This window comes from Ilyonectria robusta (genome assembly GCF_021365365.1).
Source record: "Ilyonectria robusta strain PMI_751 chromosome Unknown BGZ61scaffold_5, whole genome shotgun sequence".
NCBI lineage: Eukaryota > Fungi > Ascomycota > Sordariomycetes > Hypocreales > Nectriaceae > Ilyonectria > Ilyonectria robusta.
The window spans coordinates 2,332,118-2,348,100 of record NW_025764439.1 but is presented as its reverse complement, the minus strand read 5'-3'; the positions used below and the strand labels follow the sequence as shown (position 1 = coordinate 2,348,100).

General features: G+C 49.3%; 5 protein-coding genes across 5 annotated transcripts; 2 read left to right on the top strand and 3 right to left on the bottom strand.

The window, feature by feature from the left end:
- The first annotated feature begins 1,294 nt into the window (after positions 1-1,294).
- Positions 1,295-3,270, top strand: BGZ61DRAFT_447200 (uncharacterized protein). Its single transcript, XM_046245306.1, has one exon. The coding sequence runs from the start codon at positions 1,346-1,348 to the stop codon at positions 3,080-3,082; it is 1,737 nt and encodes a 578-aa protein (XP_046107998.1). The 5' UTR covers positions 1,295-1,345; the 3' UTR covers positions 3,083-3,270.
- A 381-nt stretch (positions 3,271-3,651) lies between these two features.
- BGZ61DRAFT_492113 (3-oxoacyl-reductase) lies at positions 3,652-4,458 on the bottom strand (the record flags this gene model as incomplete). The annotated part of the gene is made up of 3 exons (XM_046250509.1): positions 3,652-3,844; positions 3,895-4,225; positions 4,266-4,458. The coding sequence occupies 3 exons, from the start codon at positions 4,456-4,458 to the stop codon at positions 3,652-3,654; spliced, it is 717 nt and encodes a 238-aa protein (XP_046107997.1).
- A 2,958-nt stretch (positions 4,459-7,416) lies between these two features.
- Positions 7,417-8,659, bottom strand: BGZ61DRAFT_475526 (uncharacterized protein; the record flags this gene model as incomplete). Its single annotated transcript, XM_046248707.1, has 2 exons — positions 7,417-8,193; positions 8,513-8,659. The coding sequence occupies 2 exons, from the start codon at positions 8,657-8,659 to the stop codon at positions 7,417-7,419; spliced, it is 924 nt and encodes a 307-aa protein (XP_046107996.1).
- Positions 8,660-10,123: 1,464 nt separating this feature from the next.
- BGZ61DRAFT_345876 (general substrate transporter) lies at positions 10,124-11,671 on the bottom strand (the record flags this gene model as incomplete). The annotated part of the gene is made up of 1 exon (XM_046239830.1): positions 10,124-11,671. The coding sequence occupies one exon, from the start codon at positions 11,669-11,671 to the stop codon at positions 10,124-10,126; it is 1,548 nt and encodes a 515-aa protein (XP_046107995.1).
- A 1,208-nt stretch (positions 11,672-12,879) lies between these two features.
- On the top strand, positions 12,880-15,625 carry BGZ61DRAFT_447196 (uncharacterized protein). Its single transcript, XM_046245305.1, has 3 exons — positions 12,880-13,100; positions 13,156-14,341; positions 14,410-15,625. The coding sequence occupies exons 1-3, from the start codon at positions 13,011-13,013 to the stop codon at positions 15,183-15,185; spliced, it is 2,052 nt and encodes a 683-aa protein (XP_046107994.1). The 5' UTR covers positions 12,880-13,010; the 3' UTR covers positions 15,186-15,625.
- Positions 15,626-15,983: the final 358 nt, after the last annotated feature.

Sequence of the window (15,983 nt, the reverse complement as noted above, 5' to 3'; positions counted from 1 at the left end):
AGGTCATAGCCCCGCACTGTAGCTATGTACAATGTCACAGCATGCTGATTACATGGATTCGGCGACGCCCAAGCTCAAGGATGTGACGCAATGAGGGCATCCGGTGAAGCGGGACAGTTGATAGTGACGGCCCAATAATTAGCTTGGAGTTGAGTCAGGGTGAATAGCTTGATGGCCATTGGTGGTAAAATGCCTCTCGCTTGTAGGGCCCGCTTGCGTCACATCTCAACTACACGATGCGAGACACAGTGTGGCCTGGATAGCTGAGAGGGCATGCTGGTTGCTCCGAGGTATGCCGAAGCCATGTAAGTGAGACTCACGATCTTATTCGTAGAGTAGTGATTCTCGATATGGTAGTTTATGGGTCTCGCCCTGAACTGTTTTAGCTTCCCTCAAACCAGGTGCTGATCACTTCCATCTCTGGTAGGAGTAGCATCCCAGCAAGCTGATGGCTAGCGCACAAGTTCGGAGGGGCACATAGTGCTTGGCGGTGGTCAAACGTTATTATGGGCCTTGCGGAGACGACAAATCCCCACTAGATGACGATCTTCCCGGAAAACGATATCGGGCCTCTGAAGGTTGACGGGCGCTTGAGCTCGCTTAGAGATGGGCATCAACACATTCGATGACACCAAGAAGACTGTTAGAGTTCGAGCTCGCTTAGATACACTGAACCCAGCTGAAAATGCATTCCACGTCACCACGATGCTAACTTCGACCAATAATTTGTCCTGTCGCAGTTTATCCCTTTGACTGTCGTAAGCCTCCACCTCCGTACCTTGCCCCACAAAGCCCTAGCAGACGGTGATTGACACAAAGGAACCTGTGGCAATAGCAGCGACGGTGTAGTTGCGGGCTAATTGATGTAGATCTTCGTAGCGCCCAGAAGTGATTGGACTTATGCTATCACCCAATTTGGGTGGGGGCTGAAGTACCTCTCTTGTATCTTCTTTAACTGGTTGGACATCCCTGGAGTGACCAAACTGGAGGCTTACGACAGTCAAAGGGATACTGGTAGCGAACCTGCATGTAGGTTTAGGAGATGTGCTGATTTGGGAAAGAGTAGATATCCAATGTCAGCATGGCATTGCTAAAGAGCGGGAATGACTTCAGAGGGAGATATGTTTGTCGAAGTGACGATCAACAACGATAGCCCTGAACCGTGAGCGGGCGCGAAGGAATTCGTATAGTATGTATGCCGACCGTGCCGGCAGACGGAGGCGGGGTATATAGAAGGCCGAAACAAAGATATAAGATCGAGGGTGTACTGAACTTGGACACTCAAATCAGTTCCCAACAATCAGCCAACATCAAGACACATTCTATTCATTCATCTTACATCGCCATGGCTCCCCGGAACGGCTCTCACTTTGACTTTGTTGTGGTCGGAGGCGGTACAGCAGGCAACGTCGTTGCTGGGCGCCTCGCCGAGAATCCCAATGTCAGCATCCTCGTTATCGAAGCAGGTGTTGACAACCCTCAAGATGTTCACGAAATCACCACTCCATCTTCTGCCATGACCCTCCGTGGTAGCAAGCACGACTGGGCTTACAAGACCACCATAGTCAAGCGAGATGACTACGAGCGTATCGAGAAGCCGAACACTCGTGGTAAGGCTCTTGGCGGAAGTTCGTCGTTGAACTATTTCACCTGGGTCCCTGGCTGCAAGCCTACCTTTGATCGATGGGAGGAGTATGGCGGCAAGGAGTGGACCTGGGACCCTCTTGTTCCCTACCTGCGCAAGAGCGCTACCTATCATGACGACCTTGGCCTCTATTCCAAGGACCTTCAGAAGCTTGGTGAAGGTGGCCCTCTGCCGATTTCCCATGCTGAACTCCTGGATGAACTTCAGCCTTTCCGTGATCGTCTCACTCAGGCCTGGAAATCTCAGGGCGGAACTCTGACAGAGAATATCTACGATGGTGAGATGATTGGCCTCACTCACTGTGTCGACTCGATTTATAAGGGTCAGCGATCTGGAAGCTTCCTTTTCGTCAAGAACAAGCCCAATATCACTATTCTCGCTCAGGTGCACTCGAAAAAGCTCATCATTGATTCAAACCGTCAGTGCAAGGGTGTTATTGTCATCGACTCCTCTGGCAACGAACAGAGCTTCTACGCAACCCGCGAAGTCATCTTGTCCCAAGGTGTATTTGAGTCTCCCAAACTTCTCATGCTTAGTGGTATTGGCCCAGAAGACGAGCTTTCCAAGCACGGAATCAGGGTCGTCATCAATTCTCGCCATGTAGGCCAGAACCTCCTCGACCATCCCGGTGTGCCCTTCGTCCTTCAAGTCAAGGAAGGATATGGCATGGACAACCATCTCCTTCGCACAGGACCCAAGCATGACGAGGCGGTGAACGCCTTCAACACAAACCGCACTGGTCCCGTTGGATCTGGTCTTCTAGAGCTGGTTGGCTTTCCCCGAATCGATAACTACTTTGAGAAGGACAAGCAGTATAGGGAGCGAAAGGCCGCCAATGGTGGCAAAGACCCCTTCTGCCCTGAAGGACAGCCTCACTTCGAGCTTGACTTTGTGGCAATGTTTGGCAGCGCCTTCCAGTGGCACTACCCGACCCCCAAGTCTGGTTGCTACTTGAGTGTCGTCGTTGACCTGGTCCGTCCTGTTTCCGATCCTGGTGAGGTGACGCTCAACTCTGCCGATCCTCTTGTCCAGCCTAACATCAACCTCAATTTCTTTGCCGATGATCTTGATATTATTGGAATGAGGGAGGGTATCCGGTACAGTTACGATGTTCTTACTAAAGGCGAGGGCTTCAAGGATATTGTTGTGGCCGAATATCCTTGGGAAATGCCTCTTGACTCGGATGAGGAGATGCACCATGCTGTTTTAGACCGCTGCCAGACTGCTTTCCATCCTTGCGGAACTGCCCGTCTTTCGAAGAATATTGAGCAGGGTGTCGTTGATCCTCAGCTCAAGGTCCATGGCATCAAGGGTCTGCGTGTCATTGATGCTTCTGTCATTCCTGTCATCCCGGATTGTCGCATTCAGAACTCGGTTTATATGGTTGGTGAGAAGGGAGCAGACTTAATCAAGGCGGAGCACAAGGACTTGTACTAAGCTATCCGAGGACGAGATAATCTTTTTGTCTTTCTAAATACGGAATAGACTACTTGCTTCGTTTAAGATTTGGAAGAGTTGTCGTTCTAAGTGACTAATTGTCTAGAGAGCAGCTATTCTATAGCTTGAGGTTCGGTCTAGGCTGCATCAATGTATTCTTTATGTTGACCCAGGTACACATATCCTGAGACAGATTGCAGATTCATTTTCTTATTATTTAGACTCTACAATCTGTTTCTTTGTGCAACTGGCGAGTCTCCAGTACTGCCCTCCTGTACTGCCGTGCGCCTCTACAGCTGGATGCAGCACCCCTTCACTCTATCTGCATTCTCTCTCATTCCAAGTCAATCTCTCCCACAGTAGTGTTGTCCTTGAAAGACTGTCAGAGCCTGTAATAAGAGACCTGAATCTCATGATCTCTCTATGTAATTGAGATCACTGACCTAGTAGGCACTCTGGAGTCAAACAGCTAAAAGGTATTACAGGCATAACAGTATTACAGAAGACTTGTGTATAAGGCAGTAACACTATCATGAAATACTTTAGAGTTGTCAGGAACAGTATGCTACCTAACATGCCCAGCCACCATCAATACCATAACAAGACCCGGTGATATAACGACTCTCGTCATTCAGAAGGAAAGTTACCAATGCTGCTATCTCTGCTGGTTCTCCTTCCCGACCTAGCGCAACACGAGGGGCCTGAAAGCCGACACCCACGTTATCGGTAACCGCATGCAATAGCGGAGTGTTAATAGCGCCACTGTATCCGTTCAGTTGATTTCAAGGCGGGAGTAGATACGGACAACTTACGGGCATATAGCATTAACACGTATGCCTCTGTGGCCGACTTCCTTAGCTGCGGTCCTCGTGAGACCTATCACAGCATGCTTGCTGGAAACATAGGCCGCAGCGTTAGCAAAGCCCAGTAAGCTTGCTATAGATGCAGCATTGACGACGGCGCCTCCATCCTCCATGGCTGGGATCTGTGCACGGAGGCAGTTTAGAACACCTTTCAAGTTGACGTTCATGACAAAATCCCAATCTTCGTCATCGATGTCGGTGATTGGGGACTTGTACGTCTGCTTAGAGTTGACTCCAACTAGATTCGCTGCGCCGTTGAACTGCCCAAACTTGGAGATGGCTTCAGTTATCCAAGATTGAACAGAGGAACGATCTCGAACATCGACGACTGGAGTGAATATTATCGGGTCCATGAATGTCGATGAGGTCTTTTGCTGCCAGGGCGAGATTTTTTCCATCTATATCTGCGAGGGACACTCGTGCCCCTAGAGATACGAGGCGCTTCGCAGTGGCGAGGCCAATACCAGATGCTGCGCCGGTGATAGTGATCACTTTGCTGGCAAGATTTGACATGGTTGTAATAGAAAGCCTCTCTAGCTGAGATCGGGGAAACGTGCTATGGTAATAGAACATAGCGTCCGGCCGGTATTATACCGTTTTACCCCTTTTAGGATTCCAAGAAACCAAGAGACGTGACAGCCTCCTCGGAGTTAGAATTATGCCGTATGCTGGTCATCCATCAGGGGTACCACGAATGGCTGACACAAATTTACTAATGGGCTATGAGCTCCGCAACCCCGCAACTCCACCATGAGACAAGGTTACAAAACCTATCCGAGGTCACAGCAGACCCTTGCGACTTAATCCCATTGACCACATATCAAAAACCTAAGGTCTTAATGATCTGGTTCCACATGGAGCTAAAGTCCGATATCTCCAGGCTATCCTAGGTATATATATCTCTCTGGAGATTTAGCTTAGCTTGATATCCCAGATTCCTCAGGGTGATTCCCCTCTACTTCTCAATACTAGCATATTACAACAAACACAATCCTACGGTAGGCCTTGACCTAGTAGCGATCCCTCACATTCCAATAGGAACTAACATGAAGTAGATGGCGACAATTTCCGATCATGACCTTATTAGGAACTCTATTGCTCTTTGTGCCGTTACCTTCGACACAAAGGATTGGTCACTACTCAAGCAGTGCTTTACGGAAGACTGTATCGTCGACTATCCGGAGCCGTTGAAGCTTACGAGAGGCCTTGAAGAGACCACCGAAATGCTTCAAAAAGCGATAGGACACCTGCAAACACAACATGCATTGACAACGCAGATAATCGAACTCACCAGTCACGATACTGCAACGGCGATGACCTACAACAGATGTATTCATTTCATCGACGACAAACACTTCTTTGTGGAAGGGAGATATATTGATAAGCTGGTCAAATCTGAGTCTAATGGAAAAAGTGAATGGAAAATAAGTCAGAGAAAGGTAGTCATCATGGGAGTTCCCCGAGGAGACTGGTCCGTATTTAACTAGATAAACACCAAGTTGCGATGTCCCAGGAGGCAGTTTGAGTATTATCCGCGATCAATCCTATATCTTTCAAGCTGGACTGGACGTTCAACCGTAGCCTTGAGTATCTCTGAGCGATTGGGTATGCTCGCAACTATGTCGCGTAGCTTATCGGATTGATGATCGTGCGGCATCCCGCCACCGGACGGTGTATACCGGCCATGGCCATCAAGTTCATCCATCACAAGGGGGCCGATAATAAGCCTGGGTCGTAGGTGGTCCCCGGGATGCGTTTCGATTGTGCATACTGACAGTGTGTAGAACCATATCCTTCTTCAGCCCCACTAAGAAGCTCCTCGATGCCATACGAGATGAAGAGGTGTCAGACAGGAAGATTCACGAGCCCTGTTTTGTGACATGTCTCATTAGATGAGCGTGTATTCTTGACTGCATATGATCCTCGCTCGGGAGCATGCGCTATCACCTCCGTCCTACATGGCTGGCAGAAGTCTAACTCGGGATAAGGGTGTGCAGGATGGGGCGGCCTAGCTCGATAGACTCTGGGGAATAGGGTTGTTCAGTATGGGACTAGTGGGTGATATTGTGTGGAAGTCGCAACAAGGGCATATAGATCCAAGGCAAGCCGAGGTGAGATGTTGGTGTCTTTCTTTCTCATGTGGCCCATGACTGGCATCTGGTTCCAAGCATAAGTGAAACCTCTTCTTTGGCACGGCCACTGCAGACTCGATGTGGGAGCCTCAACCTGCTTACGTCGGCTCGTAAGCTTGGCATAACCAGCTATCATGTAGAGTCTGGCCATGTACCAAGTACCAAATCAGGCTCTAACGCTTGAGCCGCTGCAAGAGCTGCAAAATGCCTCACATCTTTATGCAACAGTAATCTCAAAGTGCAAGCCACGCGTCATTTGCGAATTGTATCACATCAGGCTGTTCTAGTCATTGGTGTACAAGCTCTGCTGCAATGCACGTTGCGTAGTCATCTGATGTGAATACTTCCCGGCAGGCAATCTTTTCCCCGCTTTGACATGTATTGTACAAGAGACATCCATGCTACATACTGTGTTCTCAGCTCCCTGATAAACAGCGTGCGGCTCTGCGGATACAGTCGGCTCCTCCTTTGCCTTATTCACGTATATAAGGCTTGCTGTTCTTTACTCTTCCTGTTTCTTTCCTCCTAATACCACGGCCATCGTTCTTGCCTTTACCCTCTACCTTGAGTACCTATCTATCAACACACAACCGCCATTCCAGGTACTTGTAGTCTAAACAAGTCATCGCATGGCATGGATTCTCATCCAGTAGCTTAGAAGCATTTCCAAATCCAATTTCATTCACCATGTGCGCCAAGTTCAACTGCCGTCATATTATCTACTGCGAGCCGTCTGCTTGCAAAAAGGTTGACAATGTTGGGGCGGCTTGTGGGGCGTGTGCAAAGTAGTCAATGACAGCAGTGAATTAAATGGATCTCTGTTATCCTTCTGCAATGCTGAAACTGGGACGATGGGACGGGTCATGGCTAGTTGTATAGTTTGTATTTCATTGGGGGCTGATGCCGCACACCCGGCTTGATCCGGGATTTATATGGCCAGATTGGAGTTCAACCTTGCAGCTGTCATTCTCATTCTAGTCATCAACTCACTCTTTAAGTGTTTCAGATAATGAAGCATCTCAGTGCTGAAATACGACTTGACTCTGTGGTATCTTCCCTTTTACTGTAACGCTATGGGCTTTTACATTAGAAGTACAGGTCGCTAGGTAATTGAGTTCTGGTTTAGGTAGTTGAAAACGCATTTGCAGATACTTGTGGTGTCACATTTGGGGGTTATTGTTTCGGCAATACGAGGCACTGACCCCAACCTGTCCTGTTGAAGATGGAAGATGCTGATTGATGTTGAAAATCGTAGCTCTCGAGAACAACTTTTATCCCTACCGTAGATGACCCTTCTGATGTTGAATCATTTGGTCCAAATCCTTCAACCCCATCTCAGTTAACATCCTCTTCCATCTAACCAGTGACGTAGGCTGGATCGGCGTCGACCGACATGCCGGGTCCTGCACCTCCCAGCTGTGAGATCTCCTGTAGCAAGCTCCTTTCCTCCCTCATCAGATCGATTGATTGACTCAGCATCTTCTTTTCCGGCGTCTCGATGGGTGCTGGCTCCTGTTCCTGGGGCTTCTCCTCCACCCGCGCCCAGAGATTCGCCAACTGCCTGTAGTCGTCCAACGGTTCCCCTGCTCTGCTTCGGGTCGAATATAACGGCCTCTCCTTTACTGCTCTTGCCGGAGAAGTTTCTCGTCGAGGCGCTTCCCCATATATCCCTGACCGACTTGCGTCTGTCCACCTCTCCGCTGATGGCGATATCGATGCTGAACTCCTCGCCGCCCGGGTGTTCAGGAGTTTTGCCCCTCTTTAGCAGCGCGGCTGCCTGCACGAAGGTCAGAATGGCGGTCTTTAGCTTTTCATTCTCATACAACTCCCATACGACCATGTTCTTTCTCTCCTGCCCACTATTTCGCGCATGCCCTAGTATTTGGACTGAGCCCACCACCCTAGAGCGTCCCTCTATCTCTATGTTCTTCTTGAACAGCCATCCCTGACCATTGTGCCGTAGATGATCTGGGTCAGGTCGCACTGCATCGTCATCGGGTTGTCGCTGATTCTCTCGGCAATAGGCGACAGAGCCTGCTTCTCGCCGTCGAGGTTGCTGGCTTGGTGGGAGAAGAATGGCTGCAGCACGGGAACAATTTATTCGAAAGGTCGTTGTCTGGCATTACAACGTTAAAGCGTGTTGTGTCGTCGAACCACGCGTCAGGGGGCAGGTTGGTGTCTCCATCTTCGGCCATGTTTGTGATTGTTAACTGAGATATGCCATTCTTCGTTAGATGGTGTTTGCTCTATAACATGGCATTCCAGAATCTAGAGCCTGAAAACCAACGTTATCCTGGTATGGCAGCAGGGTGATATTATGTACCCCGTAGCCCTCGGAAATAGGAGGGACGAGGCTCTGGGGGATGGATGTACCTACATGTACTGTACCTGAGCAGACCGCCTTCACATACGAGCAGACCCAGTGCCAAGCTCACCTTCCGGGCCGAGACTCGATCTACCACTGACCGAAGTGATGTGGCTGCAGAAATATTGGACACTTGCATGAAAGTCCTCCGCTGCCAACGACTAAGGCTAAGCGAGGTTACCGTTAATAGACCAATCCGAAGCCAGACCCGCTTCATGATTGAAGGCAAGTTAAGCGTTCAAAGCCCAAGCGATCGGAACGAATCTCTTATTGCGATTTTTATCCACGTTGCTTCTTCCGTCTGCAGATGACCCGATGAGGCTTGCCATTGCTGACTGCAGATTCCATTCTTTCGCTGTGGCTGGATCACGAGATCCAGGTCGCCACTGCGCTTGACTGGTACCCTCACCGCTCCCATAACTCGGCAACGGCATGTCCCGCTCGCTCACTTGCAGCAACAAGCAAGCCGTTAGCTCAGAACCTGTCACCATCTAGATCTCTATGTTGTCAACGATGTCAAGCTTGGTGGCGTTTCTGAATCTGTGGATGTTCAACATCGACCAGGAACTTGCTCTGTTACTTGCCTTTTCCCTGTCTAGGTATGTAGCTTAAAGTGACAGTGATGAACTCTTAGCTTGTCATCCCCCAAAAGTGAGCAAGGATATAAAGCAGGTTTGTAATGGTAATTTGGTAGGGACGCTGGGCGGTGAGTATCTGGCAATCGTAGCTGCTGAACTTTGCCATGTACACTACCAGCCGACAAACTATCCTTGCAAGTTAGGTGCTGAAACAACGCGCCGGTATTAAGGGAGCTAAGTCTTAAGAGGCAAAAATTGTCAGCCAGCTTCCACAGGCTGCAACGGATCTTCAACTCCATATCCGAAAAAGGCAAAAAGGGTCAGCCGGCTAACAAAGGTTGTAACGGATTCGAATTCGACGCGATGGTCAAAAAGGCAAAAATCGTCAGCCATTATATTCTCAAAATTTCGGAGTGAGAGACAAAGGCCCAAAGAAGGCACCGAACCCGAGGCCTTCGGGGATCATATAGATGGAGATAAGAAATAAGATGGAGAACTACAGAAATATAACTAAATCCTGAATTCTGCACAGGGATCTAGTATTTTGGGATCACCAAGACAGTTCCAGGGAAATAACGATTAGTAATATTAAAATTATAGCTGTGTAAGTAATAAATATCGAAAACTTCTATCACCTGATGAGTTTCTTCGTGCTTGATAACAACTTTTGAGCTCGGCGTTATTATGTATGCTAAGTTTCCAGGTGATGTCATCTTGATAGCTTGGCTCTCAATCCAAACTTAATTTTAATTTTCTTAGCTTTGGATTCTCTAGCTATTGCGTACTGGTAGGTTGGTTTTGAACAGTGAAAGCTCAGCTCTATCAAACCCTAATAAGTTGAATATAGCAAGCGTTCCCCGTAACATAGTTTGGATTGGTCTCTAATCCTCTCTCTGCAATCCTTTTGCACACCTCTCTGAAATCTTGAAGTCTAATTTAGTTCCGTTAGAGGGAAAGGGTAGACCGGCTCGGGTCAGATATGAAGGTTGATGAAGAACTAGAAAATTAATCGAGCTTCAGATAAAGAAATTAATCTGCGCCACATTGAATTAAACACATAAGTTCCCTTATTGACAGAAGAAAATCTTATTTACTGAATAATTCTACTTGCTCGCCTCTTGATGCTCGACAGTAGCGTCCGATTTCTCCACTGATTTATCGGATCCTTGCGAAATGTTTCCCTCCAAATCTGTTTGAAACTGGTACGTTTTCCACTTTCTAACAGGAATGTTCTCTGCCAAGAACATAGAGATCTCAATAGTTGACCTGCCCGAGGTTTCACCGACACAAAACCAGGTGTATACAAGTGCAAGACCAGTTGTTCCAGCATAGATGAATGCGAGCATTGGGCCCAAGCCGGCGTCATAGTACAGATAAGGCGCAGTGAATGACACAACCCAAGTAGTAAAGTAGAAAATAGCAATGGAGGTCGACATGATCTTGTTTTGGTTGACACCAACAGCCATCTCTCGAGCGATAGTGTACGCCAACGGGCCAAGACCGTAGTTGAAGGCGATAATAACGATGAAAGAAAAAACGACGATGACATATTGAGAAGCTTTCGTTGGTGTTCCCTGCGTGCCAATGCCACCGATGACGACGAATGCGACAACCATCATTGAGTTTGTAACGAGGAGGTTGACACGCCTCGACACCTTGTTTCCGGTAATGACAGATGCGCCCACTGCAAAAATTTGTAGAATGTTCGTAATAAGTTGGATCATAAAAGGCTCAGCGACGCCGATGGATTGCGCGAAGACAACCCCATAGACGTAGAAAACCAGGATACCGCAAACTTGCTGGGAGAAGAGGGCGCCGGAGGAAAAGATGACCTTTCGGCGTTCAACTGGGTCCGTCCAGAGCATCTTCCATGAAGATGCCTCAGAATGCTGCTCTGCCACCTGCTTTGTCTCATCTAGGACTCGCATGTCTTCCGTAGCATCGTATGTCGATAGTCCGCGGTTGATTTTCTTCAGGGCCGTTTCGGCATTCTCGCGTCTGCCTTTCAAAATGTACCACACGGGGCTCTCTGGGATAAACGGAAGGCCGGCGAACATCATGAGCGGCAAAACAATAAGACCTCCCATGGGGATTTTATATGATAGCGAGCTCTTGATGCCCTCAGTTCCTTGAGTGATGCCAGCGGCAATAAGCTGGGACCAGGACTGGAGGAACTGGAACATCATGAGGGTCGGTCCGCGGATGGAAGTGGGTGCAACCTCGCCCATGTAGAGCAGAGACGTAACCGTAAACTGACCCACGCCGAGGCCAATCATAATTCTTCCAACGGTGATAACAGCCTCGTAATGGCTGTCTGCGACTTGAGCGATACCGCCAACCAGAATGCAGACAGACGCGACCCAGAAGACAGCTTTGCGGCCCCAGCGCTCGTTGATGGGAGAAGCAACCATGGCGCCGAGGAGGTCTCCGATGTAGATTGATGATGCAGTCATAGACTGAAATGAGGTTGCCAGTGCTTTCTGTCCGTCCACGTAATGGTTTCCATACCTGTCCTTAAACTCTTGCATAGCCAAAACTCCATTGTAGTAGGTGTTGTCATACCCATAGCAAAGGGCGCCTATAGCAGAGATGGAACAGTAAAGAATCGCCCACTTGTGGGATTTCCAGTCGAACTTGAAGTCGTCCAACATGGCGAGGAAGGGTAGGGTCGGAAGAGTGTCTGTGAGTGTTGGAAAAGTTGTCGACAATCACAACTGAGAGAGTTGATGTTTGAAAGTGCGGAGGAATGTGGAATTGGAAGTCTGGGGAAGAAATTCTGGGGAAGGGAATTGAAGATAATTAATACAAAAAGCAACGCCCGTTATTCATTCACCGAGCGCATACCGGGGACCGCTGGCTGACCCTATCAGTTGGTAACGAGTCAGTGGTGAGCCAGCATGGCGGGAACTTCCCTTTTAGGATAATCCTTCAACCCCATCCCCCATCCCCATATCCCCAGGGTTAACCAAGATGAACCTTGTCTCCACCCAACCTTTGCGGGGTTGTACACGAATAGGAATGCTTAGATTTACAAATCCATGTGCCATGACTCCATCTTTTGCCACGACGGGTCTAGAAGCCATCATTACGCGGAGCAAGCACTCCTCACATAGTCCGTACTCCGTCGTCGTTTAAGTTTAGCATCCTACGTAGTGTCTTCGGGGTAATGGGGTGTTCAAACTCGGGGTTATCCTAATCTGGAATTTCCCTGCTGCCCCAGATGAGGGGTCTGCAGGATTCCTTACTACCGGTAAGTACGTAGTATTCAGCAATTGCGGGGAACGCGGGGAGTTCTGTTCGCCGGGCGTGGATGTGTTTTCCGTACTATCAGAGCTGGAATTTCAAAAGGTCCCCAATGCGGCAGCGTCGGAGGTGGCTATTTGGCTCAGATTCTTCACATTCCAAGACTGGCTTTTCTCTCGATTTGTGAGGTCTCTAAAAGGACGGCAGATGACACTCAGAGGGCAAGAAATAAGATCGGTGGTATAATTTCCATCATCACATCTGAAAATATCTACGCACTCAAGTCTGTAAGCCTCCAAGCGCGATGTTGCCACGATCAAACCATAAAAGAGAGGTAAATCCGCCCATCCGGGCGAAGCTGGGGACATGCCGCAGCCGAAACGGCATCATGGGCGCGGTGAAGCAAGCAGATACATCATCAATTGATCTTGCACCTATTTTGCATCATCACAACGTTATTATCACCATATATTCATAAGTCCATATTTCGGCTTCCTCGTAGACCGCGGTTTCCAGCCTAATCTGACAAATGCCACAGCCACGTGACTACGCTAAAACCGCCTTGGCACGTGAGTAAACTGCCAAACCTCCCATCCAGATGGTCCAGACGCGATCAAATGCTATCACGATGTAGCCGTGTTTACGTGTCTACCCCTCTTTTATTCAAGACAAAACAATCCGAAGCCGGGATCAGCATGCTTGCGACTGTCCTCTCTCTTCTATCTATTTCTCCTCGACATCTGGACAATGTTCAAATTCGTGTCAGATAATGTGGGCGGCCTTGGAGCGAAGCGCAAACTCACACACAAATCGTGCGACTCCTGCAAGAAGCGTCATGTAGGTTCTTCGCACTGGGATAAATACAGTCCCACGATACTCACAGATCGGGTAGAAGCGCTGCTCTCACGCAGAACGTTCTGGCCAAAGCGTGTCGCCTGTTTCCGCTCTTCACGGTCACACTAGCAAATCACATGGTGACCTTGATGAACCAAGACGCGCGCCAACCTCGGTTCCAGATACGCCTACACCGCCGCAGCTAGACACTTCTGAAGCAGGGGAGCAGCCTCCACTTCCCGGCCTCTCCGAAGATGCGTATCTGCACTTCATCGGGGATCTTAGCCCTGAGGCGTCTTTCCTTTCCAACGGCGGTCGGGAAGATGGCAACCTGAAAGGCTCAAGGCACGCAGACGTAGGCGTATGGATTGGCCTGAAACCTGAAAATCCCAGGCGAACCGAAATCGAGAATGCAGATACTGTGGGACAGTCGCCTGGTGCCTCTGCTATCCAGCGCTTCGGCCTCGCCGGCATCCAAGCCCTGTCGCCTTACTTGCGGAAAGAATGCATGTCGGTTTTGCCTCCCGAGTATGAGTTTGGCTTCATTTCCGACCTGTACTACGCCAAGATCGACCCCATCTTCCCCATTATTCATGGAGAAGTGTTGAAAAAACACAACACCATGGAAGCTGTAGCGTTGAAGCAATGCATATGCCTCATGGCGGCTCTGGACCCCAAGGTAAAGCCATACCTACGGCTTCCCCACGTTGACGGCCTTCTCTCGCCGATTGACTTCCGCACATGCATTGCTGCTGCTGTCAAGCAGTCTCTTGACCTGGGGTTCATCCAGGACAAGATGGTTGTGCTCCAGGTTTGCGCCTTGATGGCGTTTTACGTTGACAAGCCGAGGTGCAGTGATGTTTCTACCTACTACGCAGCTCAGGCTGTTCACCACGCGCAGACTTTAGGCCTCCATGTCGGCTGGCCCGAGGATAGCACAAGATGCGAGAAGTCTAGGCGCATCTTCTGGTGTGTGTGGACTCTTGATCGATTTAATGCCGCCGCGAATGGCCGTCCCGTTCTCATCCATTGTCAAGACATGGACATGGGAATCATGGAATCGGTATCGACACAAGTTGCTCCCTTCAGGTTGTTCATTCGGATAGCTCAGTTCCTGGACGGTGTCATCTCAAAATATCGTCCGCATGCCGCCACGGGACTGCAACCACCGAACAATGAACATCAGACATTTGAGAATCTTGTGGAGGAGACTGAGTCCATGGATATTGGGAATGCACTCCTTGGTACATTTTCCTCCATCTTTTCGTGCCACACCAGGCAGTGAGTGCAGTGAGCTGACAAACCCAAACAGCGTCGCTAGAAATCTTCTATCTGGCTGTTGTCATTTTGCGAGATCGGCCAAAGGCGCGCGAAGGACAAAACCAGCGAACTCCGAGCTCAGCTATCCAATTATTCAGCGCAACGAGCATCATTTCCATTGCATCCGAAGATCTCAAGTCCTCCATCACTGTCTGGCCCGTTGTCCCTTACGCGGTTTCGTTGGCCACCTCAGTCGCATACAAGAGCCTCCGAAACAGTACCATACCATACAAACGTAAACAAGCTTACGCCTTGTTCCACAGCAGTTGTGACACCCTGGACGAACTCAGTAAAGCCTTCTTGTCTGCACGCGCCATGGCCCAGTTGGCCACCGACACGATGCAGGAGGTAGAGCGAGCCGCTGCAGGCAGGAGGGCAAGTGCCATAAACGACAAAGGAATAGGTGGCAAGTCTGGGGATACTCGGTCTGCAGATGGTGCCAACCTGCCGGATGATGATGTGAGGACTGGCGATTCAACAACATTGATGGGGCCGCAGTCCAACAGCCAAGATTCGCGACAAATCCAAAACTGCTTGACGATCGATGGTGCATTCTTTTCGCAAGATGCTGGCGGTGTAAACGATCTTGCAGGTGACGTGGGAATATTCAACGACTTTGAGTCGAGTCTGGATCTCAACCGAATCGATGAATTCTTCACAGCCACCTTGGACCCTACTGTCCCATTGCCTCTGGAAGATTGGCTAGATACCAACCAGCTGCCAGGACCTATATTTCTGGAATTCGGGGAATCTAGGCCCGGGAATTAACAGCAGACACCGACGAGTAGCTCATAAAAGACTGGGAGCCCTGGATCGGCTTTAGTCAGGTATTTCAACTTGGCTCAACTTCGACTCGAGACACATGATTGCTTAAAAATTATCTTGCTCATTACTCTAACGCGCCCAACTTGATATTAGCGGATGGATGGGCGTTTCAGCGGAGCACTAGAGACCGAGGGGGTCGTGTCGGACTGCCATTTTGGGAAGTTCCCGCCCATCGTCTGCAAGTGGCAAATCCGAAAATTGGCTTCCGTGGCCTGACTGCCATGAAAGAATATTAGTGATTTCAGGCCTCCCCGTGCGGGAATCCACTCAAGTTCATGTATCACTTGAAGCTGAGCTGGGTGCGGACATGACTTGTTCGATTGATCGTGGATGAGAGGTCTCTTTCGAAGCACCCAAGATCATCGCCCACATGAAGAGTATCCTTCCCTATGGTGGCTTAGGGCTTCACCATGGCAATTAAGCCAATATATCAATTCCTCTTACGATGACCATGGAACTTGTCGTGGTTTAACATGTGATGATGAAGCTAAGCTAGATGCCCAAGGCACCCACGCCACAGGAGTCTTCGGGGATCCGACTTGCGGAGTTGCTTGTTTGGGGTTGCGTGACTGCTATGTTCCATTATTCCAGAGTTCTTAGTGACTTTGCCGTCTCTCCACGAACCTCCGGATAACTCCACTTTTTTTCGCCTTGGTAGACTTAGTGTGTCCTTTATGACACTGAGCAACTCTTCCGCATGATCCTAGACCCACGAGTTGTGCTATACGTCAAAATGAGACC